Source organism: Eumetopias jubatus, unplaced genomic scaffold (genome assembly GCF_037043125.1).
Source record: "Eumetopias jubatus isolate StellerSeaLion01/CBP00866 unplaced genomic scaffold, mEumJub1_p1.0 scaffold_16, whole genome shotgun sequence".
Taxonomy (NCBI): domain Eukaryota; kingdom Metazoa; phylum Chordata; class Mammalia; order Carnivora; family Otariidae; genus Eumetopias; species Eumetopias jubatus.
Genome location: NW_028274822.1, coordinates 87158292 through 87186060, shown reverse-complemented (window position 1 = coordinate 87186060; position 27769 = coordinate 87158292). Strand labels below are relative to the sequence as shown.

The 27769-nt window shown below is 61.1% G+C and overlaps 1 protein-coding gene across 3 annotated transcripts; it reads right to left on the bottom strand.

Annotated features, from left to right (window-relative positions):
- Positions 1–32: 32 nt before the first annotated feature.
- Positions 33–27745, bottom strand: HIP1R (huntingtin interacting protein 1 related). 3 transcript variants are annotated; one of them, XM_028092435.2, is made up of 32 exons: positions 27571–27743; positions 13915–13978; positions 13144–13286; positions 12833–12889; positions 11621–11701; positions 11145–11221; positions 10844–10905; positions 8963–9103; positions 7966–8023; positions 7792–7867; positions 7489–7629; positions 7316–7377; positions 7168–7240; positions 6903–7086; positions 6725–6813; positions 6515–6631; positions 6334–6435; positions 5836–6030; positions 4902–5049; positions 4659–4745; positions 4255–4362; positions 3966–4102; positions 3605–3715; positions 3200–3258; positions 2953–2983; positions 2811–2873; positions 2345–2445; positions 2118–2223; positions 1887–2010; positions 1742–1803; positions 1439–1645; positions 33–1188 (listed from the first exon to the last, which is right to left on the bottom strand). In XM_028092435.2, exons 1-32 carry the CDS (start codon positions 27661–27663, stop codon positions 1141–1143), a joined length of 3207 nt encoding a protein of 1068 aa, XP_027948236.1. In that variant the 5' UTR covers positions 27664–27743; the 3' UTR covers positions 33–1140. The 3 variants fall into 3 exon arrangements, with proteins under 3 accessions (XP_027948236.1, XP_027948238.1, XP_027948237.1); XM_028092436.2 differs by lacking the exons at positions 33–1188; positions 1439–1645; positions 1742–1803 and having other exon boundaries at positions 2331–2445; positions 27571–27745; XM_028092437.2 differs by lacking the exons at positions 10844–10905; positions 11145–11221; positions 11621–11701; ... (2 more) ...; positions 13915–13978; positions 27571–27743 and adding an exon at positions 9890–9976.
- Between the last annotated feature and the right edge of the window lie 24 nt (positions 27746–27769).

Genomic DNA, 27769 nt, shown 5'->3' with positions numbered 1-27769 from the left:
GAAATGAACAGCCCAGGCGCGGCCCCTCTGGCAACAGTCCAAGTGCACTTTATTGCTGACCTGACTCTTCCAACAAGGTAGCGCGAGGGGCAAAGCAGAAGAGCTGGTCCTTTTGCTCCTCTCAGAACCAGGGCTGGGGCCGGACCGTCGGGGGTGGAGGAGTTTGCGGGGGCCCCAGCTGCTGGCCCTTTCCTCAGGCGTCGGGCTGGGGGCTCCAGGAACACAGGTTCTTGCAACTCCTCCCCAGGGGGCAGGGCAGGCCAAGGGGGCAGTGGGGCTGCCGGGCGGCCCCCGCCCTGGGGGTGGCACAAGGCGCCCTCGGCCTGGCGGACAGCGGGTGGGCGTCCTGGTTCCCGGGCTTTCGGTGGCTGTGGGAGGGCAGGCTGGGCCGAGTGAGGGGAGGGCGCGGTGGAGAGGGCGTGGGCGATGGGAGACCCGCAGATCGGGGCCTCCAGGGCAGGAGCAGTGAGCAGGGGCATGAAAACCAGGAACCAGGAGGGTTGCCCCAGATGGGAGCAGACTCCGGCAATGCCAGCAGGCCAGCACCCATGCCCACCAGCTGGGGGCTCTGGCCGCTGCCCCCAGACTAAGGGCACATCCTCTGTGCTCCCCTACACGGAGGCCTCCGAGGGAGGCCCAAGGAGTCTGGGCACGTACCCGGGCCCGTCTCCACGGAATCCGGGCCCCAAGGCGGCTACAACTAGGTGACATCTTGCCTCCGACCCTGGCAGCCAGCAAGGACTGGTTTTTCAGTATTAACCTCAGACCTTGAGTTCAGAAGGCAGGGAGGTCCTGCCCAAACACCCTCTCCAGGGGCCCTGCTTCCCAGGGTGAATCCAAACTCATGAAGGAGAGCTCTAGCTCAGATTACAAATGTTCCATATATTTCCTGAACACCCCTGGCTCAGGCCTGCTAGGTTCTGGCTGCTCTCACCAGTACCTGGTGCAGACAGACTCATGTCCAGGAGAACCGCCCCGATCCCTGATCCTTTGGGTTCAGCCAGGCCTGGGGGCCTTGGGGACACCGAACCTGGCTGTGGGGCAGGGGGCTGCACCCCTTGGAGGCTCCTGAGCCCAGTCGGGACAGCCACCCCAGGCCCAGGCCTGCCCACTAGCCTCCCCAGCAGACCCTTCAGGAGCCTAGTAGTTGACGAGTTGAGCTGGGTAGACGCCATCCTTTTTGTCAAGCTGCAGGAGGCAAAGATGAGGGGCTCAGTGGACATGGCCAGGCCCCCAGACACCCTCCTGGGCCCCCTGCATCCTGCCCTTGAGCCAGCCTCCCAGCCTCCCTACCCCCCCCCTTGCCCACCCTCCTCCCCCTGTTGCTGCCAGTCAGAGGTTCCCGACTTTCCCGAGGCCCTGTGCCCTGCAGACTGGGGTGCAGAGACAGGGACAGCACCCCCAGGGCCCCTCCGGCCCCAGCACTGATGCCTGGCACCTGGTGGTCCTGCCGGGGGGCCACACTGGGCTTCTGGGCCAGAGGCGGCTTCTTGCAGGCCCCGCTGCGGGCGGCAGCGCTGGGTCGGCCGAGATCCTCATCACGGGGCGCCCCCACCGCCCCCGCCAGCATGTAGTGCTGCTTCCGCAGCATCCCCAGCCGCACGCGCTCGGCCTCCAGCGTCTTCTCCAGCTCCAGCACGCGGACCTGTGGCCCCGCACGCCCGCTCAGATCAGGATGGCCTCGTGACCCGGGCCGCCCACCCGCCCAGAGCTCAGCCCTCGAGGAGGAGCCGGTGCTCACCTGGGTCTCCATCTCCTCTTTCTTCAGCTTGATGAGGGACAGGCCCGAGAAGTCCATGGTGTCTGTGGCCAGAGCAGGGTGGGGGCAGGGGGTGAGCGTCTGCACACCTGCCCCCACCCCAGCGGCTAGCAGGGCCCACACTCACCTCGTTCTTCGATTTGCTCCTGGCCTGACTTGGTGGAGGCCACCACGTTGGCGGCCATCTCGTTGACGCTACGGGAGCACTCCTGGAGGCGGCTCAGGTGCGGGCTGTGCTTGTCCGCCTTCACCTGGGGGAGTGCGGGGGCGGGTCAGGCTCAGGCCCCCCGCACGGGGAACCTATCAGCCAGATTTGAGTTGAGGCTGCGGCGAGAGGCCGCCACGCACCGAGCCTCACCTTGGAGGCAGCCACGAGCTGGGCTGTGCTGGCTGCGATCTCGTGGGAGCAGACGATGAGCTCTTCGTACTTGCCCGTGTGGAGCACCACCCTGTCCGCCGCCTCCCTGCGGACAGAGCCGGGCAGGGCCTGGGTCTCCAACCCCATGGACCCTGGACCACCGCCACGCTCCCTCCCCAGACCCTGAGCACCACACGCCCTGCTGCCCCCCACCTGGGGCGACATACACCAGCTGCGTGGCTCCCCAGCCCACGGCCTTGGAGGCGGAGATGAGGCCTTCGGTCCACCTAGAGTTCTTGGCATAAAACTCCTGCTGCGTGGCTGCCCCCTAGTGGCAACAGGAAGGCAGGGCAGGGGGGACCAGTCAGTGATGTCACATGTGGCAAGGGATCCCCATGGGGTCCCTCTGCCTTCACCTCCGCCACGAGGGGACATCCGGGGGCCGGGGTGGGGGGATGCAGGTGTGAATCCTGGGCACGTTGTGTGCATTCTGGGGGGGGGTGGTTTTCATCATTGCACAGGTCAGGTAGCTCCTGCCCAAAGAGGCTCTGAGGTCCGGGAAGCCAAGGGGGTTGTGGTCTGGGACGAAGACGGCTCAGAGGTCACACCCCTCTCAGGAATCTGACCCTCGCTGGCCCGGTGGTGTGGCCCAGCCTGGGACGCCCGGTCAGACCAGTGGGTGGCCCCACTCACCCTGCCGCTCTCCACAATTTCCTTCTGTAGGCTGGTGGATGTTGTCACCAGGAGCCGGATAGCCTGCCAAGACCAGAACACAGGTCACTCTTGGGCTGGCCTTCCCAGGTGCACGGTCCAGCCTGGGGTCCCAGCCACTCACCTTCATCAGATCTGTGCAGGAATTGAGGATCCTGAGGGGAGCAGATGATGGGGGGAAGAGAGGACAATCTTCAGTGTCGCCCCAGGGAGTCTGCCCTCTGGCGAACGACTACTACCAGGCCCAACGAGGGTGCTCAGTGGGTGGGAGGGAGTGCTGACTTGTTCCCAGGCCCTGCTGGAGAGCTAAGCAGGCAGGACAGCACACCCTGGAATCTGGGGGGCAGGGGGGGGCCATGAGCGGGGCTCACCTTTCATTCACCTCTAGCTTCACCCCAGAGCTGGCCTGGCGGGCCTGGTTCATCATGTCCTACACCAGTGACAGAGCTGTGAGCAGGCTGCGGGGAGGGCAGTGCGGGAGGAAGGGGGAGGCAGTGCTGGACCAGCCCCAACCCCTCCCAAAAGAGCCACTGAGCCAGGGAGGAGGGAGGGGAAGAGGCTGGAGGGAGACAGGGCAGGGGGGACAGGGTGGGGGGCAGGGTGGGGGGCAGGGTGCGGCCAAGGCAGAAAAGCCAGGGCCACCTCTCCCCCCTCCCAGCTGTGAGCTGCAGAGGCCGCCTGCCCCTTGCGCAGGAGCGAGGGCTGCGGAGGCGGGCCCAGCTCAGCCCCCAGGGCTCCTGCAGGACCGGGAGGAGCCCCTGCAGCCCAGGCGTCACCTCGATCCTCCGCACAGCATCTTCGATGGCTGCAGACGTGGCTGCCATCTCCTTGTCCACCATGGCCCCAAGCTCCTCCTGACGCACATCCAGGCTCTTGGGCTTCAGCTCCTGGGGCAGAGGGCACGGGGGAGATGGGCGGACTCCCCCTAGGAGTCTGGGAGAGGCTGGGGCAGCAGCACGCTGGGGGGCGGGGGTGCCGTCCCTGCCCCGTGTCCTCCAGCTGCCGGCTCTGCACACGAGCCCCCATTCAGCCCAAACCAAAGGGAGGTGCAGGGAAATTGAGGACCCGAGCCTCAGCCCGGTGTCATCACCCCTCCAGACCCCAGCCCACGCTCCGTGCCATGGCTGCGTCCCTCACCTGGCCCAGCTGCAGGATGCCCTGCAGGGGGGTCCGCACCAGGCCGGGCCGGGCCTGGTGCAGAGTCTGCTGTTCCTGCAGCTGCCCCATGAGCTCCAGAGCACGGGCCCCACACTCCCTGCAGGTGTCGACCAGGCCTGGGGAAGAGAGGTCTGTCAGGGGGCCGGCACTGGGGAGCCCTGGACGTGGCCCCGGCATGAGTCTGGCGCCAGGACCCGTGTGCAGGCCCCAACCTTCCGGGGGGTCCGCTGTGGGCACTGTGGGTGAGTCAAACCTGGGGCCCACTTACGGTCCGCGGGGTCGGTAGGGGCCAGGTGGGAGGTGGCACCGCCATTGATGATGGTGTCTGCAGCCAGGTAGGAGAACTGGGTCAGGGCTGCCACCAGCGCAGAGGCGTCTGTAGGAAGGAGCAAAAAACTCTAACACCACTGCTGCGGAGCAAGGACCGGGGCCTACAGCGGGCTGCTCGGGTCTTCAGCCCCGAAGCCCAAGGGGCACCAGGGCCCCCGTTTATAGATGACAAGAGGCAGGCTCGCAACAGCCAAGGTCAAGCTGCTGGACGGCAGCCACGTCTGAGTGACCCCAGGCCTACAGAGCGGGCAGGACTGGGCTCCTGGCGGGTGTGGTTGGGGGGGGGGGTATGGCCTCCCCAGTGGCAGGGGGCAGCCATGGCCAGCCTGTTGCCGTGCTTACCTGACCTGGACACCAGGTACTGGGCATGGCCCTTCTCCAGGGCGCTCATGGCGTCCAGGGCGGCCTGGGCCCTGCTCACCAGGTAGTCTGCAAGCAGGGAAGAAGCGGTGAGGGGCGGAGCCTGCCTGGAACCCCATGGCCCTGCCGCAGGGTCTCTCAGGGTGGGGTGGGCTGGACACCCTACCAGGCCAGGGAGGAAAGGAAAGGCCCAAACAGCCTGAGTGCCCGCGCCGCGGCCCCCACCTGGGGAGCTGGTGCAGCGCAGGTGCAGGGGGTCATCGAGCTTGGCCACAGCGTCCTGCAAGATGCGCTCAGCCTCGGCGGCAGTGCTCCGCAGCACCTCGAACTGCTGGTCCAGAAGCCTCCGCCGTAGCTCCTGTTCCTGAGACTCCTGGTGCGGGAGGGCAGAGGCAGCTTAGAGACCCTGCCCCAGGGGGGAGCCCGCTGGGACCCACACTGCCGACTGAGGCCTGAGGAGGGCCACCGCTCCGCCCCAGGGCTGGGGCCGCTCCTCCGGGGAGCGGGGCAGACGGCTCAGCAACAGACACCCCAGTTAAAGAGTCGGCAAAGGATCTGAACAAACCTTTCTCCCAAGATACACAAAAGGCAACAAGCACACAAGATACTCAGTATCGTTAACCCTTAGGGAAACCAGACAAAACCATGGGGAGCCGCTGCCTCCCACCCGCTGCGGTGGCAGAAATAAACTGCAGAGTCGCAGGCCCTGTCAGGGACGCAGGGAAATGGAAAACCGCACACGTTCCCCGCAGCATCACCGATAGCCAGAAAGTGGAAACAAGCCAAATACACATGGACGGCCCAACGGACAGGCTGTGGTCTGTCCCCGTGGTGGGATATTACTGTGCCATGACTCACGGACGAACCTGGCAAACACCGCTCAGCGCAAGAAACCGCTCCTATGGTGCGGCCCGTCCGTGTGCGTGTCTGGAACGGGTCATTCCAGAGACAGAGCAGGGGGCAGCAAGCAGCCCGGGGGCCGGGACCGTTGCGGGCGGGGACTAACGCCTTAGGGGGTAAAGTTTCCTTTCGGAGCGGTCAAAATGTTCTGGGAGTATGGCGCGGACCCACAACCGTGTGGACACATGGCCCGCACCCTCACCCGTGGGGGGGAGGGGGTGGGCTAGTGCCACGTGAGGGGTCTCAGCCCAGCCGTTACCTTGCCCGCTAGCTGCCCCCGCAGCTCAGCGCTCTCCTGGGAGCTGCGCTGCCGCTCGGAGCTCAGCGCCGCCTCCTTCTCCCGCACCAGGCCCTGGGCCGCCAGCAGCTCCGCCTCCCGCCGCTGCACCTCACTGCTCAGCGCGGCCTTCTCTGCACTCAGCGTGTCCAGCCTCGAGCTCAGCTCCGACCCGCTCTGCGAAGCCCCGGCACCTGAGCGGGGCTCCCGGGGCGGGGGGGGGGGGGCGCCCTCAGCCGCCCCCTGTCCCCACCCACATGTACAGACAACACCTGAGGACCCCGTTCTCCTCACTCCCCGCCGTGGACAGAGAACGTCCTGCGTCCCCCCGGTGGTGGGCCAGAGCTGCACCCCACCACTGCCAAGGGCTCCTCGGAGCCAACCGAGTGGCATCGGGGCAGGGCCCCGTTCACGGGAAGGAGAGCCCTAACCCCCATCCCGCTGGCTCCCGCGAGGCAGCCCCGCCAACAGCCGCCATACCTGCTCGGTGCGGGTCAGCGCCTCCTGCGCGCGCGCCAGCTCTCCGGCCTTGGCCTCCAGCTCCTTCTTGAGCTTCTCCAGCAGGTCACTCTGCTCCTCCAGCTGGGACAGGGCAGCGTGTCACGGGGGGCGGGGGGCGGGGGGCGCGGGGCAGGGGGGCCCTGGCGCGCACGGGACGCACCTTCACTTCCGACTCCCGTTTCACTTGCTCCATCTGGAAGACCAGCTGCTCCTTCACCCGTGCCACCTCCTCCTGGCTCTGCTGCGTCACCGTCAGCTGCTTGGCCGTGTCCGCGTTCTGCACGGGCAGGGGACAGACGCCCGCTCCAGCACCGCTGGGGGCCGCACGCAGCGCTGCCCGTGGCCGGCCACGCCCGCACCCCCCACCTACCTTCCGGAGCAGCTCGGCGTGCGTGCCGATGAGCTCGCTGTGCTTCTCCTTGAGCTTGTGGTAGCGCGCCTCGATGGCGCTGGCCTTCTCTGCAGAGGACAGGAGACACGGTGGTCCCCGCCGCGGCCCCCGCCGCGGCCCCCGCCCCCTGCCCCCCACCCCGGCGCCGCTGACGCACTCTCAGCCTCCTCGCGCAAGCCCTGGCTGCGCTCGCCTTCCCGCTGGGCGGCCTGCAGCTGGGCCAGCTCATGGCGGAGCTGCTCGTTGTCCACCAGCGCCTTCTGCTTCTGCTTCCGCTGCTCCTCCAGCTCGGCCTCCAGCGCATTCACCTGGCCCTTCAGCTGCGACACGTAGCGCTGGGCCTGCGCAGCGGAGGGGGTGTCGTGGGGGCGGTGCCCGCCTGCGAGGAAGGGGGGTGCCCCCCAGCCGGGCCGCGCCCTCACCTCCAGCCTGATCTTCTCCAGCTCCGCACGGAGCGTCTCCACCTCTCTCTTCAGGGTCTCGATCTGCACGTCCCTGGGGACAGATGGCCTTCAAGTTCCGTGCTGACCACAGCTGAGCCCCCACCGTGGGCAGCGCCCGGGCCCTCACCTATCATCCTTCAAGGAGCCATTGGGGGGTCCAAACGTCTGCTCGAAGAGGTCAGCCACCACCTGCCACACAAACACGGTGACCCACTGCCACCCCCCACCTCCGGGGCCTCCAGGCCAGGGGCAGAGGGACACTCAGTCGCCCGACACCCGACGGGAAGAGGGGGCCCTCACCGCTGGCTCCTCAGCTGGCGGCCCTGTGCTGATCTCAATGAGATTCTCCGGCTCCTCGTCCTCGGGGGCCTCCTCGGGGATCACCACCACCGGCTTGATGTGTTCAGCCAGTGCCGAGGCCCGCAAGAAGTTGGGAGGTCCCTGGGGCCGGGGGGGAGGGGGTGACCAATGTGCGGGAGCTGCTCCTGGAGGAAGCCCCCCTCAGTCATCCCCAGAGCCCAGTGGGGCCCCCCACCAGGTACCCCGGGTCCTCCGAGCGCCCAGAGAGGGAAGAAGGCTGCAGCCCAGGGGGACGATGGGTACCTCGGGCAGCCGGGGGATCTGGATGAGCCGCTTGAAGTAGAGCATGTCCGAGGCTCTGCGGAAGAAGTTTCTGAGGCTGCGGGAGCAGAGGACGGGAGGTCACAGGGGAGCCAGGCCCAGCCAGGCAGCCCCAGCTCATGAGGTCCCAGAGCCTCCGCCCTGCCCGGGCCGTACCTGTGAAACTGCTCATGGAACCGGTCCCTGTGGCCTTGCAGGGTGTCAGCTGGAAGACCTGAGGGAAGGACGTTTGACGGGACTTCCTCTCTGATCCCTGCTCCCGTGCCCACCCTGTTCTGCCCCCTTCTAGAAACTGTCATAGAGGAGAGTGAGGGGAGGCCGCAGTGGGGTTCAGCTCTCAACTTTGAGCGAGAGAGGGAAGGGGCGCGTGACTTGACCATGGCAAACCTGACCTGGGTTTGCCCGCAGGTGCGCTGTGAAGTCGCTTCTGGACTCGAGCCTGGGCGGAGAGCATTCCAACAGCTCCCAACCCCCTCGGCCAGGGGTTCCCAGAGCGGGATGTGGGGACCAAGACCTCCTCAGAGGGCCCCCACCAGGGCCAATCCCCTTGTGAACATGAAGGGGAGGAGGGGGCCACAGGCCCTGTCGGACCTGCTGCGCCAGCCCAAAGGGGATGTGAGGCGCCCCGGCGGCCGAACGCAGACGCCCACTGCCCCTCCGAGGCCGGGCCTTTTGGGGAAGCACAAACATGGAAACCTACGCCCCTCTCCTCGCTAAATCTTTGTGCTGGAAAAGAGCAGTTTTCCGTCACAACTATGCTGTTATGTCCATGGGTAATGAATGCGTTATTGCTACGTTTAATAGTAAGTATTGGGGCGCCTGGGTGGCTCAGTTGTTAGGCGTCCACCTTCAGCTCGGGTCATGCTCCCAGGGTCCTGGGATCGAGCCCCGCATCGGGCTCCCTGCTCAGCGGGAAGCCTGCTTCTCCCTCTCCCACGCCCCCTGCTTGTGTTCCCTCTCTGGCTCTCTCTGTCAAATAAATAAAATCTTAAAAAAAAAAAAAAAAAAAAACCATGTCTAACATCTCGATTTTCACTTCTGCTGTGGTAAACATCTAGCAACATAAGCCGCCTGAGCACAGCCCTCTGTGGTTCTGGCTGAACCTTGGGGGGTGGGGATCTCCGGCGGGGGGCGGGGGACCCGGGGGACTTACAGGCGTGCAGCTTGAACATGAGCTTCACGGTGTAGTGGTAGAGGTGGCTGCAGTCCTGGATGACCTGGATGAGGGGCGCCAGGCGGCACTGGCCCGAGGACATCTGGGACACAGCAATGGCTGTGTTGAGCTGCCGGAAAACTGCCAACAGAGGTGAGGGAGGAGCGTGCGCGTGGGGAGCCACGCAGCCTCGGGGACAAACGTGGGAATGGTGGCGGAGTGCGGGCCCCGCGCCGTCACCTCAGGGCATTGTGAGAACCACCCTGGGCGGGGGGGGGGGGGGGGGGGGGGGCAGCGGCCCGGGTCCCTGTGGTGCCAGTCCCAGCCGGGCAGGACACCTCTGCCCCGGGTCCTTGGACCCCAACACGCTCTCCACTGCTAGGATAGGAGCCCCAGGGCTGTGGCTGCCCCAGACGGAGCCCCAGAGCACCCCCCCCAAACTAGGGCCACAGCAGGGTCGGGCAAATAGAAGACAGCTCGGCATGGCCAGCATTTCCCCGACAGCGTCCACACAGCGCGCCCGAGCCCAAGGGATCGGGGGACAGGGGGGCTCAGACGGTCCTGTACCCATGGGCCTCAAGCTCACCCTAAAGCTCAGGGAAAGGAGGAGGCTCAAGGCTGTGCAGCCAAGTGCCTCATCTTACGGCCGTGGAGAGAGGGGTCAGCCACATGGCAGCCAGCTCAGGACTCCGTTCTGCAAACCCCAAGTGACCCCAAAACCTCACTTGCACCCGGGGTCAACCTCCCCTGTCCCGGACAGTCAAGCCTTTCATCACATCGGCTGAGCGGGAGGGAAAGGGACAAACATGAGGCTGCCCCCACTGCGATTAGCCTCTTCGTCAGGGCAGGGGGCAGACCACACACGACACAGAGGCCAGGACACTGTTCCAGAACGCCGGGCCCCAAGCCCTGGGGTCCTATGCTCACCTGGCCTAGGGCGGCGGGGATGGGGCGGGGCTGAGGAGGAAGAACCAGCGAAGGACAGTCCTTCACCTTTCTAAACCTTAACGTGTCACATCAAGTACGTGTTCCCGTAAAAACTGAAACACACATAAAATGCTATTTCGGGTTTTATACAAGGCAAAGCCATCCCTTTCTCCACTGAGGGGCATTGGGGACGGTTCCTGGTTAAAACAGCATGGCGGGGAACACCCTGGCACCCTCTCCCCAGGGAGATGCCGGCCTGTGGACATTAGGGCACCCCTTCTTGCTGCTTCATCAAGACGTCAGTGTCCCCTGGGGTGGGCACCTGCCTGGGGGTTTCCTCTACCTTCCCTCGTGGGGACAGCCGTGAGAGGCACAGCCCACCTCTGCTCCCCACCAGGGGACCTGGGCTCCCCTGGGTGCAGCTCTGAGTCCAGACCCCGCTCTCAGTCCCGATTTTCCCTTAAAAAGGCATTTGCTACTCATTCTCCTACAAAGAGCCTTGAGTCACCCAACAGGCCGTCCTGAAGCTGCCGCCCAGAACAATCACCTCTGTAGCCCCCCGAGATTTCCTGTCCAGCAGTGGCTAGGTCCCTGGGCCGGAAAGTCCGACATGACTCACAGGCCTTTTAACAGCAGGAAACAGGCAAGATGACCCAAACCAGCTCTCTCCCGGGTGGGCTCTGCAGATGCCAGAGGCCGGGGGTGCCCGGCTCAGGAACCTGAGGCGACACTGGGCCCTGGACACACCCCCGGGGCCTGACACCTGCAGGGGCAGTGACCACCTCTCCCCACGTCCTGGGGACTCCTGGGGGCCCCATTACCCACTCCTGGCGGGAGAGGGGGTGGACACCCCAGGGCGCAGTTAGCTGGTGGAGCTAACTTCTCATCTGGCTGTGGGCCCTGGGGGATCACACTGGACTCGGGCGGGCCAGGCCTCCTCCTCGGTTGGCTTACCTGATTCAGAAAGCCTCAGCTCACAGTCCATGTAGTCAAACATCTCCACGGTGAGCTGGAAGCTACGAAGGGGAAAATGGGGGCCTGAGTGGAGCGGGGGGGAGTCGCCCCATGAGACCCTGCCCCAGGTGGGAAGAGGGAGGAGCTCATCCACACACCTCTGCAGAGGGCAGCCATCCTTCAGCCCAAGATGCCCGATTCCAAATAAACCCCAGGCCTTTGATTCAGCCTCAGCTCCCTCAGGAACGGGACCCCTAGCCCCAGCCATCCACTGAGGAGCACCCACATGCGTGGGACTCACATGTTGTTGACGTCGGTCCCAGCGGTCTTCTCTAGCACCTCGTCTGTCACCTCCAGGCCTGCGGGAAACTGGGGGTGCTACAAAGAGGACACCCCCACTCAGCTGAGGCCCATGCTGGCCCCAGCCCAGAGCTGGTTCTGGCTTCCGAGGACAGGAGACAAGGCTGGAGAAGTCCCCATCTGCCCTGGGCACTGGCTGAGGGGGGCTGTGGGTGACCGGGGAGACCGGGAAGGGAAGAGAGGACGTCCAGCCAGGGCAGGAGACTGCCCAGAGCCAAGGGCAGGGTGGAGACCACCTCCAGCATCGGCGGGAAATGCCCCAAGGTGCACGGACCCTCAAGGTGCCCTGGGCACCCCATGTTTCCCCTCAGGTCAAGATCAGGACATGGGAGACCCCACCGCCCTGCTTCCCAGGACATCTCAGAGATGAAAGTCCAGGGCCCCTCCCTCCAGCCCCACAACTACCGAGGAAGCTACCTTGAGGTGGAAGGAGATTTTGGTCAGTAAGAGTTTGGTGTAAACGTTCACCAGCTGCCCGTAGCGGTCATGCAAATGTCCCTGTGGAGGGAGCCCAGGGTGAGGGCCTGCCGTCCCCGGAACGTGCCCACAAACCCTACAGGGCCTGGCCACGCTCTGGGGCAAGCGAGCGTGCAGAGGCAGGAAGGTGCAGGAGGCCAGCTGAGTGTCCTTCCTTCCCCCGCCGCACGGATGGACGGACGTGCCCGCACGAGTCCCACTCGGCCTTGCCGAAGGACCTCCGCCAGCCCTCCTCTCGGTCTCCAGCTCTTTAATTTTTAAAAATCTTACTCCTAGTCCTTCTTGCCAAAGAAACTCTTGTTGAGAAGAGGGCTCTCTGTCCAGGGCAGCAGGCCAGCTCTGAGCTGGGACACTTCATTAAAATGCTGGTGGCAGCCAGGGAGGCACATTCTGCCGGGGGCATCCCCCACACCGTGGCCCCTGCAGTCACACCAGCTGGGCCGTGTCTGCAAACGGCAGCACGGGCACCGCTTTCTTTACCTCAAGGACATGGGGGAACACAGCCCTTCGCGCCCCGCCCGGGCCTCCCTCTGGTCAGTCCCCCCAGTCCGCCCAGCCCACGGGGCCCCAGCAGTACTCCCAGAGGACAAACACGACCTGAGGGCCTCCCTCCAACACCCCAATTCCCTGAGGGTCTTGCAGTGGATCTTAGCATGCAAGCTCTTGGGACTTTCAAACGTCACTGTGGAGAAGAATCTTCTGGGGAGTTTTTTGAACCCAGTTTCCAATCCTGAGATTCTAAGGCAGCCAGTCTTTGGTGGGGGGGCAAGGAGTCTGCACCCCTCACATGGGCTGTAACTGCCAGTCAGACACCCAGACTCGGGCGTTGCCACGGTTCCCAACTCCCGGGGACTGCAGAGCTGGTGAGTGGCTGGAGCCGGAGGGCCCGCTACTTACGTGAAGCTCCCCCCGCCCCCCCTGAGGCCTTAAAAGCAAGGCCGACATTTCCCTCATGGTGCTCATCTGCCCCCACTGTTGCCCCAGAGAGCACCGTAACTTCTGCTCCGAGGGAAAGGGGGGAAAAGCCCATCTGTGGGGAGCGTCCATTCGTGCGGGGGCAGGGAGGGATGGAACCCCGAGCAGGACTAGGGTGGGACTTTCTGGACGGCACCCGGGCGAGGGGCTCGGGCCGTGCTTGCTCCCCACACCTACCCACAGATCTCCTATCTCCCGGATGTTGCTCCGATGGCGTTGGCAGTCGTGCAGCACCTGCAGCACACGGTGGACAAGAAGGATGGAGCCAGCCCTGCCCGGGTGGGGTCCCAAAACAGGCGCTCCCTCGCCTCCCACCCCTGTGCTAGCTGGCCTGCCGAGGGCAGGGAGGGACGGGCAGAAGTGGGGACCATCTCTCATTTCGAAGGCACCCTGCTCTGCTCCCTGGGGTGCCGGCCTGCTCAGGCAGCAGCGGACAGAGGGCCCAGGAGACCTGCCCCACCCAGTACCAGTGGACAGCAGCTACTCACATTCGGGTGTCCGTCTCGAAGCACCTTGTGCAGGACGTGGCAGAACTTCCAGCTGAGGATGGAGCTACTGGGAAGTGGCAGACCAATGGCGTAGGACCAGAAGGTGAAGGCCCCCTTCTCATGGTGAGTGCCCAGAATGATGCCTACCAGGGTCAAGGTCAAGTGCAGGAGGCAGAGACTCAAGGGTGGGGAAGGCTGGGGGGCTCGGGCGAGTGCAACTCAGTGATGCAGGGGGAAGGCTGGGGGGCTCGGCGAGTGCAACTCAGGGATGCAGGGGGAAGGCTGGGGGGCTCGGCGAGTGCAGCTCAGGGATGCTGGGGGAAGGCTGGGGAGCTCAGCGAGTACAGCTCAGGGATGCAGGGGGAAGGCTGGCCCTTCACCCACGGCTACCCAGCGCCTTCTCCCTCCATGTCTGCCGGAGTTCGCCGAAAGCTATGGTTTTCTGCCAAGGTCAAGAAAATGAGCAAGGTCAAGCCTCAGGAATTTAACCAGGCCCAACAGCCTGAGATGATAAATGGTGCTCCCCAGATGGGATCTAGAATCTGAAAGGAGCAGAGCAAGGCCGCCTCCTTAGGCCTCTGTCTCCGCAAGGGCAGACTTGACAAAGCTCTGGTGGCCGGCCCCCTGCAGTGGCCCCTGCCCCCCACTTCACTTCCCACCAAGTCCATGGTCAGAGACCATGCAGGGCAGACCCCTGTCCTCCTCACACTCTCCCCCCCTCCCCGCCCCCACCCACAGGGACAACGGCCAGCTGGAGGCAGGGAAGGATACGCCGGGCATGCTTCTCCTTCACGGGGGCCTCCTGGGTGTTGATGGCTTTGCTGATGCTGATGGCCTGGGAGGGAAAAGAGAAGGCAGTGTTCAGAGACCCACCAGGCGGACTTCCCCAGAAGGCACAGAGTCTTCCCGCCAGTCAAAGGCAGGTGTAAAGATACAGAGGAAACGGCTATTTTCTCAACCTAAGCGAACCAGAGCAATGAAGATTTTTTTTTAATCAATTTCTTTGAGAGAGAGCATGAGCGGGGGGGGGAGGTGCAGAGGGACAGGGAGAAGCAGGCTCCCCACCGAGCAGGGAGCCCGACACGGGACTCAATCCCAGGACCCTGGGATCATGACCTGAGCCGGAGGCAGACGCTTAACCAAATGAGTCACCCAGGCGCCCCTGAAGACTTCTTTCACTTGATATGTGCAGCCCAAACTGAGCCAATAGCTGATGCCAAAAAGCCACTGGGAGCCTTCAGGGGGCTGGGAAGTAAGCACAGAAGCTGGCTGGCGGCTGGAGGCCACCTCTGGTGGGACACCTGCATGTGTTTAGCTCACCCTGGAAGGTGAGCCCCCCACCCCGGCCCCAGGGTAGCCTCCATCCTGTCCCTCCCTGAGCCCTCATGACACTCCAGGAAGACACGTGTCATCCCATGGAGAACCAGGACAAACCCAGGTCCTGTGGCCTTGTCTGCCAAGCAGGCCACCTCCCTCCTGGGTGAGGACTCAATGCCCACCCTCACTGAAGCAGAGGGCGACAGTGGCCCAACTGGGGGTGGCGGGAAGCGGGGCGGGGTCCACCTACCATACTCACTGCTGCCACCCGGGCCCTGAGCAAGCAGCCAATTCATTTGTGGCAGAGGTTCTCACCCACCTCCACCTGCCGGGATCTGGTCTCTTCCCCCTCAGCTCAATGCTCTGCAGTCCCCGGCTTCCTGGATGGGGCTGCTCCCTCACCAAAGGTCCCCGGCACTTACTGCCATCTCTGGCCCTACTCACCCAGGAACGAGAGTCGGCCCTGGGCTAACGTGAGGATGAGTTTTATTTCTCCACCTGTGGGCAAGCTGACAAGTCTCTGTGCACCTGCCTGGCGCAGAGCTGCGACATCAGTGTGTGTGGATGGAGGGGAGCTGCCCGTGCCGCTGGTGGGAGGGATGGGCAGGTCCTGGCCAATGCAGACACGACCCAGCCCGACCCAGACGGGATACTCCCGTCTCCCACGGGTCCTTCACCGGGGCCCAAGCCGGCTTGCCCCCCACCCCAGGCCGTGCTAGGGCCTGTAATGGGCTGAGCAAGGGCTGGGGATACCGTGCACTCCTAGCCTGCAGATCAGCACCTGGTCAACAGGACACACTTGTATGGTGGTCTGACTCGGGCAGGAATGGGAAGGGGACAGGGCAGAGGGAGCTCCAAGGGGCAGCCCTGGTGCTTGCTTTCCTCTTAGCGTAGAGGCCACCGTGCCCTCCGCCTCCGGCATCTATTCATGGTAACTGCCCAGCCTGGCGAGGAGGTGATTTCACTCACGAACAGCTCTACTATGAACGGACTTTGGGGTTACTTGGCAAGGCTGGGAGACTTCCTCTGTCGATATAAAAAGGCAACCCCATGGGAGTGAAGGCAGTCCTCTCTGGGCAGACACGCAGCTTCAGAACCACCCCCCCACCCCCAGAGCCCACAGTGGCCCCATTGTGTGGATACAGGAGTGCTGGGGGCTGCAGCATACCCCACAGTGGGCCCCGCGGGGGCCACTCTTCTGGAGTCCCACCCCACGGTCCGGAGAGAAACCCAGACAGGCTCTGGCCTCTCTTATTCCCAAAGCCTCAGCGAGCCAGACCCAGAAGGCTCCCTCAGCCATCTGTTTGCCGACCCTCTGCCAGCACAGCCTCCCTGAGGCCTCAGCGCCCGCCTTTGTTCAAGAAGCATCACTGAGCAGCCGCCGGGAGAGCAGCCGAGCCCAGACCTTACTTCTCCCCGCCCCACCTAATAACCATGCCCCGCCTGGGCAGAGCTCCGTCCACAACAGTGGTGGTGACAGTGACGATCACCAACTGCCATTTCCTGCGTGGTTACCCCGTGCCAGGCACAGGCAACACGCCTCCAGCCACAGCCCTAGGAAGTGGCCACGAGCCTGCTTTCCGGATGAGAAAACAGAGGTACAGAGAGGTTAGGTGTGCTGTCCATGCAGCTCCTAAGGGCCAAACCTGATCTAGCAGACTCTGCTGCCGTCAGCGCCCCAGGCACCTCCCTCCCCTTCAGGCACAGAGCTGGGAGGGGGCAGGCAGCAGGGGCCATGCCGCCCCCAGTGAGCTGCCCACTCACACGCCAGGTGTGTCCTGTCTCTGGGGGTGTGTAACTCCATCCCCCAGCTGCCCTGACACCTGAGCTGGCTCTTCTGACGACTGCCACCTGGCCCAGCCTGATCCGGAAGATTCTGGGCAAGAGCAGAGCCCAAGCTACACGTGCACAACAGGCCCAGGAGGCAGCTGCAGCTGCAGAGATGTGACCGGCAGGCAGAGTCCTGCAGCGAGTCCTGCAGCAGGCCCCAGCAAGGGGCTTCGGTATTAACTGCTCGGCCTCCTGGAGGAGCCCTGCCACTGCACAGCAGAAGAGAGACATGCCCTAAAGGAATGGGGGGCTAGGGCCCAGCAAGGAAGAGGAGTGGTGGGGAAGGCGCCTTTTCCTCTGAGGGAGCAGTGCAAGCAGCCAGGGTTGAGCTGAAGGTGGGGCGCCTGGGGCAGGCCGTCCCCCCACCCCCAGCCTTCCCTGCAGGTCACTAAGCACGGCCTCTACTTCATCACTGGTCCAAAGGTAGACGGAGCACCCACTCATTGCTGGGCACCAGACCCTTCCCCACCACCCCTCTGGGTCTCTGCTTCCCGGTCCCCTTCCTGCCGCCACCCTAGTGCAGTCTCCCCGATGAACGCTTCTCCGTGGACTCGGCGACAGGCACCCTCTGACCCTGAGGTTTTCCTGTTCTGATCCATCCTACCCGGGAATGTCAACCCTGTGAGGGAAGTGCTTCTGCGGCTCTGGTCGCTGCTGTCCCCCCAGCCCCTAAATGGTGCCTGGCACATGGAGGGGGGGTGCCCCAGGGCCCCAGTGAGAGGTAGTGACTTGGGTCCACGGCAGCGTCTGCGCATCAGGCTCCCCCCGCCCCGGCTGCCTGCAGGAACAGGGTTCCTCCCGGGGTGGGAACACGGCCCCGTTGTGTACAGGACAGCAGATGTGCGGGTCGGGAAGCCTCATAAGGAGGCACAGTGCTCACACAGAGGGAGTCTGTGCACACTTCACAGGGACTTGCTTTTCCTACCAGGCACAGCAGCCAAGCCTCGTCCCAGGAGGGGATGTCAGGCCCCGGGGATGCCCTAGCCCGTCCTGAATGAGCTGCAGGGGTGGGGAGAGCGTCGGGGTTCTGCTCCTTGGTGCTGGAATGAACCTATGCTGGGCGACTGTGCACAGCTCGGCATCTAGAGTTTAGCCTCGAGGCAGCTCCGATGGTCAGCAACACGGATTCTGTCCACAAAGCATGGTGCCCTCAGAGCAGGCCGACAGGGTGGCTTGGCAGGGAGGGGGGCTGAAGGGTAAGGGGCAGTCAGAGGGGGGCCCAGCACCATCACGAGGGTGCTTTCCAGCCTGCTAGACTGAAAAAAGGCTTCTTTCGGCCCTGCGACAGCGCCCCCCCCGGCCAGAACTACCCCAGCAGCTCTGACAACAGCCCATTGAATCCCTCACGGCTGGCAGGTCAGTCGCCACGGAGAGAAGCGGCTCTGAGTGGAATGGACTGAGGAGGGGCCTCAGTGTGTGGGTGGAAAACCCAGAGCTGAGAGACGGTCCTGGGTGGGAGGAAGGACAGGTGGCAACCAGTCTGGGACTTGTCTGCTTATCGGACTCCCAGGGGAGAGGGGAAGCAGCTCCCACTGGACCTTCCAGGAGTCGGGAAGGGGGGCCAGGGGGCGGCTCTCCCCACTGCAGGACGGCGGGACAAGAACAATAATGTTGAGTGCCAGGGCAGCTGGGAGACCCCAGAAGTGCCCAGGGGGACTTCGGTGGGAGCTGGACAGTCTGCAGAGACGGGTTCCTAGACCGGCAAGCGTGAGACAGTCAGCGGTTTCGTGGGCTTTCAGGCCACTGCTGCCTCTTCTGTGCTGGGAAAAGCCACACCCCAGGCCCTGGGCAGCCACCTTGCCGGCCTCTGAGAGTCTGCACTTTGTTCCGCCCAGGGCCTGGGTGGGGAGCAGCCCGACCCTCTGAAGGGCAGAGGTGGGTACAGCACTGGGGCTGGCCAGGAGCCAAGGGATGGGAAGGCTCCAGCAGGCCCCAGCGATGCCATCAGACTTGGCGGCACCGGGAAGCTTCACGCCCCAACAACGGCAAACTAGGCTCCATAACCTGATCGTAAAAGGATTTTTATCAAGTTCAGCCATGGGTCAAGCAGCGTGCTGAGCACTTGACTAGTATTAGCTCATTGACTCTCCGAAGTCTCCTTAGGAGGAGGCAGATGAGGAAATAGAGGCTCACGGAAGGTAATCACTTGCCCAAGGTCATAATGATGAAATATTGACCAAGTGCTTGCTCCCTGCCAAGCACTGTTCTAAGGGCCTTGCATATCGACTCGATCCTCCTCTGCCGGTGGAGGGAAGGGCAGGGAAGCTGCAGGACCGGGCCTAGGCTGCGCGGCTCTGGATACTATCCTCTCAGCCGCCACTGGGTCCCGGAGGAGGGAGGCTGGGCCCAGGCAGCAGTGCGTCAACAGACCTCCTTCTCTGCCCCGCCACAGGAACCCAGCGCCCCCAGGGCTGCTACCGCTCGGGGAGGACCTGGCCCGACTCCAAGTCGGGAAGCACATTCTGGATCAGGGATCGGTTCCGACCTCGGGTAATAACAGCATCAGGGCGGCCCGCGGCTCTCCATTCCCACGACCAAGGGCATCCAACTCTGGGCTCTGACCTTCATCTCACTTACCCTGGCTCCCTCCCAGGGCAGCTTCTGTCCTGCAGCCAGGACAAGCGAAGCCCGAGGAGACCATCCAAGGACCAGGCCGGACAGAGCCACCAATGGCACCCATCCTCAGATGAGGGCCTAGCAGGGACATACACCAGGAGGCATCCCAGCAGGTGTGGATGTGGGAAAGAGGAGACCCATGAGGCAGCCAGGCCCAGGCTGGAGCCACAGCCGGTGGTACCCGAGAGGCTGGGTGCCTGGTATAGACTCCAGAAGCAGGGCCTCGGGGTGCAGACCTGGTCAGCAAAGCTGGATGACCGAGCCTAGAAACTGCAGTCAGTAGCTGCCCACAGCAACGCAGTCCCTGTCCCACTGGCTGTGGGCCTTCACAGAGGGCAAGGGGGGCCCTGGGAAGTTTGGGAAGAGCCACACAGGGAGGGCAGTGGGGGAGGCAACAGTCATGAGGACAGAGCAAGAGTGTGGGCATCTCATGGAGCCACTGCTCCTCGGCCCAATGCTCACCAATACCCGTTCACTGTTCTGGAAACCCACAGCCCTTGGCAAGGGGCTAAGTGGCTGGAGAGGATACAGCCCCGGCTGTCCTCTGGGAGACCAGATATTCAAAAGACCCCTCTGCCAGGAGCCCCTGTGCCTGGGGACAAAGACAGGTCTTCTCACCCATCCCATCAGTGATGCTACAGCACCCCAGCCTGCAGACACCAGTCATCTCGTCCCCAATCACTGGGGAGCCTTTGCTTTAGAAACTTCCCCTTTCCAGGCAAGGATTTCCTCATGGGGAAACAGGAATGAAAAACCCCTGGGTCCTCTAGAATGCAAACATGCACGCAGCGTGTCCAAAACACCTCGCTTGGTTCCAGCCACACATTCCTCCCTTTTCTTCCTCATAGGGCAAGTCAGGTCCCACCTCCAGGCCCTGGCGCATCTCCCATGACCGAGCTCTGAACTGAAATGCTCCTTCCCGGAGGGTCTTCCCCAGCCACCCTCCTTGGAGGAGAGCATCCTCTGTTTACATCCCCCAGGATGTTTATGATCTGAAACCATCTTGTTTACCACTTATTCTCAGCTTCTACCTCTGACCCCCAAACAGATGTCCACGGTACAAGGGACCCTGTGAGTCTTCTGCTCCCTGCTGAATCTCCAATCCCCAAACCCATGCCTGGCAGTCAATAAATCTTTATTGGATGAGTCAGAGTGAACACTTGAATGAACAAAAGCTCTTTCACATATATGTTCTGGTTAAATTCAAGGCAGTGAGTGTCTTTTTTTCCAGCTAATAATTTAGCCACTGGTTACATAGTAAAAGCAGCTATAAAACATTTTCTATTCTGAAAATCAATCCTGAAATGAATCAGACTTAAGCCTCCTTGTCCTGTTATCACACTTAACAGAGGCACTCAACAGGGACAAAAATGTCCTTCAAAGAGCCGAAGCACAGGGACTGGGCAGAGAGGTGGGTAATTCTGCTTTAGTGTTTCCAAAGTGATGTGTGAAGGACAGAGACCTCATTCAAAAGCGTTTGCCATCTCACAAGCCACTGCTTGCTGAAAGCAAACACAGGATTTCTGTAGCTTAGGAGGCGCTGGGATGTGGTCACGTGCAAAGCAGGGAGGTGCCCTGCAGCTTGGTGATCCGGCAGATGGGAAGTCGGTGGAGCGGTGCTGGTCCTTTCCCGCTCTCACCCCATGCATATGCCCCAGTCCCCACTCAGTCTGGGCCCCGCCATCATGCTGTTTATGCAAACTGGAGGGTCGTATCCACGCCTACACCCCTCCAGCGGCCAGGCAGGAGAGCGCCAGGGAAGGATCCTCCCTCTCACCGGGATGCAGCTAACACGGGGCAGCCTGACCCAAGGCCACTTCTCCCCAGGGCTCTGCAGGGCACACATGAAGAGGAAGATGACGCAGCTCAGAGTCCCGCCTCCACAAGCTGTTTCTGAACGGACAGGGAGCCAGCCCAGGTGGTTTTGTTCCTCGGGCCCTGGTGATATCACTCCACAGACCTGTCTGTCCCACAAGCCAGGGGGCTGAGTCACCCCCCCCCCCGGGCAGGCGGACCTATTGCAGTTGGAGGATTGTGTTTATTTCAACAAGAGAAAAAAAAAAATTCTGCCTGAACTTCTCTCCACAGGCTCAGTCTTCCCTGCAGTGGGTGCTGGGGGGTGGGGGGTCTCCTAGGTCTCGTCAGGTGGCCGTGTCAAAGAAGGGAGGCCTGCTGGCCCCAAGGCATCCACGCAGCGTGTCCCCTGAGCCATGTGCTCCGAGAGGCTAGGACATAAGAGGAGCCAACAAGATCCCACCTGAGGATCCTGGGGTTCAGTGAGGACTCCGGGCCTCAGAGGGGGAAGCAATGCAATCCTTTCTCCCATGTGCAAGCTGACAGCTGCCCGCTTCTGCTGGACTGACTGCCACGTACAGGGACCCAGGGACACAGTGTCAATGTCATGAGAACTAGGGAAGTGCAGCAAGGCTTGGGCAGGGGGTAAGGGGTGGATGGCTTCACAAACGAGGTGATACCTGAGTCCACCTGGAAATCAAGTGAAGGGGAAGGGCGTGGCCAACAGCGCAGCCCGGCTGGCAAAGGCAGCTCTACTCTATGGGCCAAGTGTCTCAGGTTAGCAGACTGGGTTTCCCTGAGCCTCAGCCAAACAGGCCTAGACTCCAGAGTTTCCACGGCGAGCTGTGGGAAGGAGCAAACGAGCGCCCAGTAGGGTTTCATTCACAAAGGGGCCCAGCCTAGAGCTGGCTGGAACTCTGGGCGGGGGGCGGTGTAACCTGCTGTCTTCCCCCAACCTGGGTTGGGGGGGGGGGCATCCCTGGAAGCAGGGGCCTGCAGTCTCCAAGAAAGGGGAGTGCTTCCAGAGCAGGAAGGGACTGTCCCGCACTTTCCTGCATCCCCCCGCCACCCCATGCTGCAGATCGGCTTCTCTTCCAAACAGCCCTCGCTCCCCCTACAGACAGCTAAACTAGGGACACAGGGACACAAACCAACAAGGACACGAGTTCGACTTCTTTCAGTCCAGCCTGCTTTTCCGTACACAACAAACCACTAACACCCTGCGTCTCCTCTGTACCAGGCAGCCCCGCAAATCCTCACAGTCCCTCGGTGACGTGCACACGATCTGCAGAGGAGTCTGGCTCTGACCTGTGCTACCAGAGCACCCCTGCCGCCCTCGCCCCTCTCACGTCTCCGTCATGGATACCGAAACTCCTGGAGAGGACAAGACTGGTCTTCACCTTCCGGCGGCAGAGCCCAGAGCACCAGACCAGCCACGCAATAAACGGTCCTCAGGAACGTGTCACGGGAGCAAATGTACACCAACAACGGGAAGGGAAGGACCAGCAGCCCCATCCCCACCCCAACCTGGACCGACAGGTCACCTGACACCCAGAGAGCAGAGGGAGAATCCAGGGGATTCTGGCTGCCTGGGGATTCAGGAAGTCAGCTGCCTGCCTGGGCATCACCAAGTGGGGGCGTCTGGCTCCTTGGTAGGAGACGGCAGTGGCCACGGCAGAAAGGGCGCAGCTCACCACCCAGGACCCACCCCAGCTGACTTGGACCTGGGCAAGGGAGCAGCTCACGGGCAGCTCTGGGTGGGGGCAGCATCCTAGGGAGGCTGTGAGCCTGGTTTCTCCTTTGCAGGAAGCCTTGGCTCACCTCTGTTCTTCAGCCATTCAACCTGTCTGTACTGGTGCCGGGCACCATGCCCGCATATGGGGACCTTGCGCCCCACCCCACGGCCATTGGGGGACCCGGGGGGGAGGGGAGCTCTGGCTCCCCACCACGTGGTTTCGATCTCTTCCCAAACTCGGAGGCCAGGGGAAATTTTTTTGGTGAACATTTGTATGAGGCCCAGAAAGGAGTTGGTGACTTGGGGAGCGTTAGAACACCACAGCGTTTATAAGGAACAATGAAGACCCAAAGGTGGGCGTGTGTATGTCTGGTCAGAGGAGACCCCACGGCGGGGGTGATGGGCACCGTGGGAGGGGAAGGGCAGAAGGACCAGCATGTCAAATACGGGAATCGGAAGGAATACTGCATACTTGGGAACGGCTCTCAAACCCAAACTCAAGGTCTCAAACACATGTTTGTGTCCTGTGGGCTGCCTTCAAGGAGACTCTAAAGAATTCTTGGCTAGGGGACTTAAACAACAAAACCAACCAACCAACCAACCAACGCCCGGGGCTTATCCAGGGCGAATCACTCCTCATCTCCAGCACCTTCACATGGACATTGGAAAGACACTCCCCAGTGGGGCTCCTGAGCACCTTGAACAGACAGAGCGCTTTGTCAAACACATAATAGATATCGAAGAATAGGAAGAGAATGTAAAAGATCCCATTCATAATTTTTACAGCCATTACATATTGAAATAGTTACATTTTGGATACAGTGGGTTCAATAAAATACACGATTAAGATGAATTCCACCTGTTTACTTTGCCATGTGGCTACAAGGAAATCTAAAATTACACGTGAGACATGTATTCCGTTTCTATTGGACAGTGTTGCTCTAACATGAGCCAGCGCTGACAAGTCCTGAATGTCAAAAAAACGTTACTCTTTACAAGATTTCGATTCCCTGGAAGGGTGCTGAGGGGATGGGTCACTGACCTGGAAAACTGGACTTATGAACTGTTTTCTACCTGCTGTGCCCTCCTCACCCCTGCACGGTGTCCTCCCCAATGGAAAACCCCTAACACCTGGGTAGTCTCACCTCTCCATTTAACGCCCACCCACTGGGCTTGGCTCACTGAACAGGATGGCCCCTCTCTGTCCTGACCTGAATAGAAGCTTTTGGGCTCGATTTCTAGATCTTGCAGAGAACACCGAGCCAGAGAAGCACAAACACTCCTAGATAAGGAGAAAGTAAGTCCGACGTTTAGCATTTCCAAGACTCCTGAGTCCTCATCCATAATATGCCTCAAAGATGGATCTCCTCTCTAGTGGAAGTTCTGACATAGTTCTCAAATGGTAAAGCTTTTTGGGGGTTGGGGAAGGAAGGGAAGGGGGAGTGACAGTTGGCTATCTGCAGAGCACCAGACCATGCGTTTTGCATTCTGTGTATACTAGCAGCCCATGAGTGCCACAACTGAGTGCCTTCAAACAACACACATTTTGGTCGTCTTACAGTTCCGGAGGTCAGAAGTCCAAGACAGGTCTTCTGGAGCTAGTATCGAGGTGTGAGCAGGGGTGCCTTTCTTTCTAGAAGCTCTACGGACAGCTCCATTCCTTGCCTTCTCCAACGCCTACGGGACGCCCACCTTCCTTGGCGAGGGGCCTCTCTTTCCACCTCAAAGCCAGCAACAACCAGTTCCTCCTTGCAGACCACCCCCCCGGGACCTCCTCCCCTCCGTCCCTCACCCACATTTAAAGGCCCTGGGAATACACTGGGCGCACCTGGCAAACCCAGGAGAATCAGCCCAATCAGCTGATTGGCATTTTCTTACCAAGTACTACAATAAAGTCTTCCCAGGTTCCAGGAATTAGGATGTGGCCATCTTTGAGGGCCAGCCTGTCACACAGTGTTTCTCTATACCTCAAACCAGCCATAGGGGCCAGGTGGAATTAATCTGTTTTTACAGGTGAGGAAACAGATTCAGGAGTTAAACAACTTGCCCAGGGGCACAGGCTCCAGCACTCAGGTCCACCTGACTGTAAGTGCTTCCCATGATACACCATCTTTTTTAACGGTATGGCCAGTTTCGGGTTCAAAATGCTGATATACTGTATTCTACGGTATTCCGTATTCAGAATGTTACAACAATGAAAAGTCAATACTACTGTCATCGCCATTTTGAAAAGCACTTTTATCACCAAAAAAGGCTCAAGTTGTGGGGAAGAGTGGACCAACTTTCCAGACACTCCCTCTGGGATTACACACACACACACACACACACACACACACACACACCTTTCCAGACGCTCCCTCTGGGATTACACACACACACACACACACACACACACACACACACCACACCACACCACACCACACCACACCAGTCACAAGGACTCACCAAAAAAGGCTCAAGTTGTGGGGAAGAGTGGACCAACTTTCCAGACGCTCCCTCTGGGATTACACACACACACACACACACACACACACACACACACACACACACACACACACACACCTTTCCAGACGCTCCCTCTGGGATTACACACACACACACACACACACACACACACACACACACCTTTCCAGATGCTCCCTCTGGGATTACACACACACCACACACCAGTCACAAGGACTGGCTACACAAAGGAAGTGTGACTGGTCTCCCCGAACACTCCCGACTTGGGTAGGGAATGGACCTTTGCAAAACGGGGTGTGGCCTGCCAAGAAAGCTAATGTTGGAAGCATTTTTCCTGCTCCGGATTCAGGAGCCAAGGAGAAAGGCGAGGCTGGCGGATGCCAATGGCAAGTTCTAAGCAAGCCAAAGAGCTCCCCCGCAACAGAGGGCACCGGGGTCAACGCGAAGACAGAAGCAGTGTATTCCGAAGGGAAGGTGGGTCCGTGAATTGGACGTGCTATTTTCTGTCCACAAGGAGACCTGTAAGTAGCAACCTCAGCTCTCGGGCTCCTTTCCACCAATGGGGCCTCGCTGGCAGCTCACCAGATGTTTCTGGAAGCGAGCTAATTAAATATTAACGATGCACAAAATCTTTATCCTCCATCCCTCAATAAGTCACTCTGAAGACCAGCAAACCCAGACACTGAACCCAAACTCCATCTATCCAGAAAAAAAAAAGGGTCAGGGAAGGGTAAATCCTATGAGAGTCACCCATTACAAAGTTATTCATTATTAAGTAACCCTCTCAGCCCCTAAGAAAAACCCAACTAGAAAAAACAAACCTGCTTGTTTACCAAACCAACCACTAAAATGTATGGATCTAGATCAGAGATTCTTTTTTTCACATTAAAGAAGGTTGCCCTTGATTTATAATAACTTAAAGAGTAAGATTAGTCAAAATGGCCCTTTAAATTTCATCTCTGTGACAGAACTTTTTATACCTTCTCAAAAGCACAGGGGAAAAAAAATCTAAAAAATCAGTGAATAAAGCTTCTGACAACACCCAGATTCCCTCTGCCGATTAAATTTTCCTCTCCACCCTTGCACAAACTCCTGCCACAATTAATTACGTATTAATGCCTTTAAATTAAGTGCCACATTTGTTTTGATGATGGGCTATCCCGGCTGAAAATAGCCCAGATGAGGAGGATCATAAAGATAAATTAATAACTTGCAGGTGGGTTGGTTCCAGGCCTTGGCTTTCATAAAGCCTTGGAGTCCCAAAATTTCATTGTCGTTTTCACCGCTAATCGTAAGCACAAAGGTTAGACGGTCCCCTTGAGTTTTCCTTCTTTCTTTTTTTTTTTTTTAAGATTTTCTTCATTTATTTGAGAGAGAGAGAGCACAAGTAAGCAGAGCGGCAGGCAGAGGGAGAAGCAGACTCCCCGCTGAGCGGGGAGCCTGATGCGGGGCTCGATCCCAGGACCCCGGGATCGTGACCCGAGCCGAAGGCAGATGCCTAACCGACTGAGCCACCCAGGCGCCCCGAGTTTTCCTTATTTCAAAATGAAAGCTGCTGTAGACGGTGGTGTGTAGATAACTTGATTTGAAAGCAACTGCGGAAGTCACTGCTATGGGCAGGGACAGGTGGGAAGGAACTTGGTACAGCAACCAGCCACAAATGACACCATAGGGCTTCAGACAGGGGCAGGAGGGGTCCTTTCAGCTTCCTTTATTTGTAAAGCAAAATTGTTCTGCTATTTCAGTCTTGGTTGACTTACTTTGGCAAATAAACAAGCATGCTGTCCCCTCCCCCAGGCATAAGGACACCTCAGTATTTGTAAAATAAAAAGGAACAGAAAACCAGAAGCCCAGCAGCGACAGCGTTCTGTGTTCTCAGCAGGAACACATGTACCAATGCACACCCGCGCCATTGCTGAATTTTGAAAATAACCTTTCCCAGGATAGACGCGTGGGAAGCGCAGGAAGGGAGCCCTAGGAAGTTTCTGTCAGGCGCCCGTATTTAATAAGGGGGTGTGAACCTATTTATATGTGGGCCAGCGCTCAAACAAGTCTGGCTACATACGTGAAACTTTTCGCCCAGCATATAATAAGATATTGTGCGGCCCTGGAAAACAGCTCAGGCGAAGAGGAAACTGGGAGTTTCCTTCAAGGAAACGCTCTGCTTCCCCGAGGTGGGAGCATTTTCACACGGCCTGGAAGAAGGTGGCCGGAGCCCGTCCGCCGGAGCCGGGGAGGGGCGGCACGGCCAGGGCAGAGAAATCCAGGCAGGCCCCGCCGGGAGGCGCACCTAGGCCCGGGCACACCTGACCCCACCTGGCTCACCGCCGCATCCTCCCTCGCCCCGCACCTGGGTCGCCCTCTACCTCGCCCGTCGGCCACCTCGGCCCCCTCCACCTGGGTCGCCCGCCACCTCGCTCCCAAGCCACTCGCCTCCCCCCAGCCCCCGGGACCCCGCCACCTCAGTCCCCCGGCGGCCTCTCGGCCCCGTCGCCGGCGCGCGCTTCCGGTTCACCTGCGCGCGGGGCGGCTCGGGGGGGCGGAGGCCCCGGCGCAAGGTGGCCGGGGGCGGCCCGAGCCCGGGAGCTGCGGAGGCGCGCACCGGCCAGGCCCCGGGAGGCGCGTGCTAGGGGACCGGGGAGAGGGCGCCCGCCCGCGGCCCCGCCGCTCGCCTGGGTCTTGTCGAACTGCTCGCGCTCGGCCTCCAGGCTGTGGCCCGGCCTGCGGCTCAGCACCCGCGCCGGCACGCTCTTGATGCTGTTCATCCTGCCGCCGCCGCCGCCGCCGCCGCCGCCGCTCGCGCTCCCGGCCCGGCTCCGCGCGACTGAGCGTCACGGATGCCCGCCCCAACCTAGGCACCGCGAGGCCGCC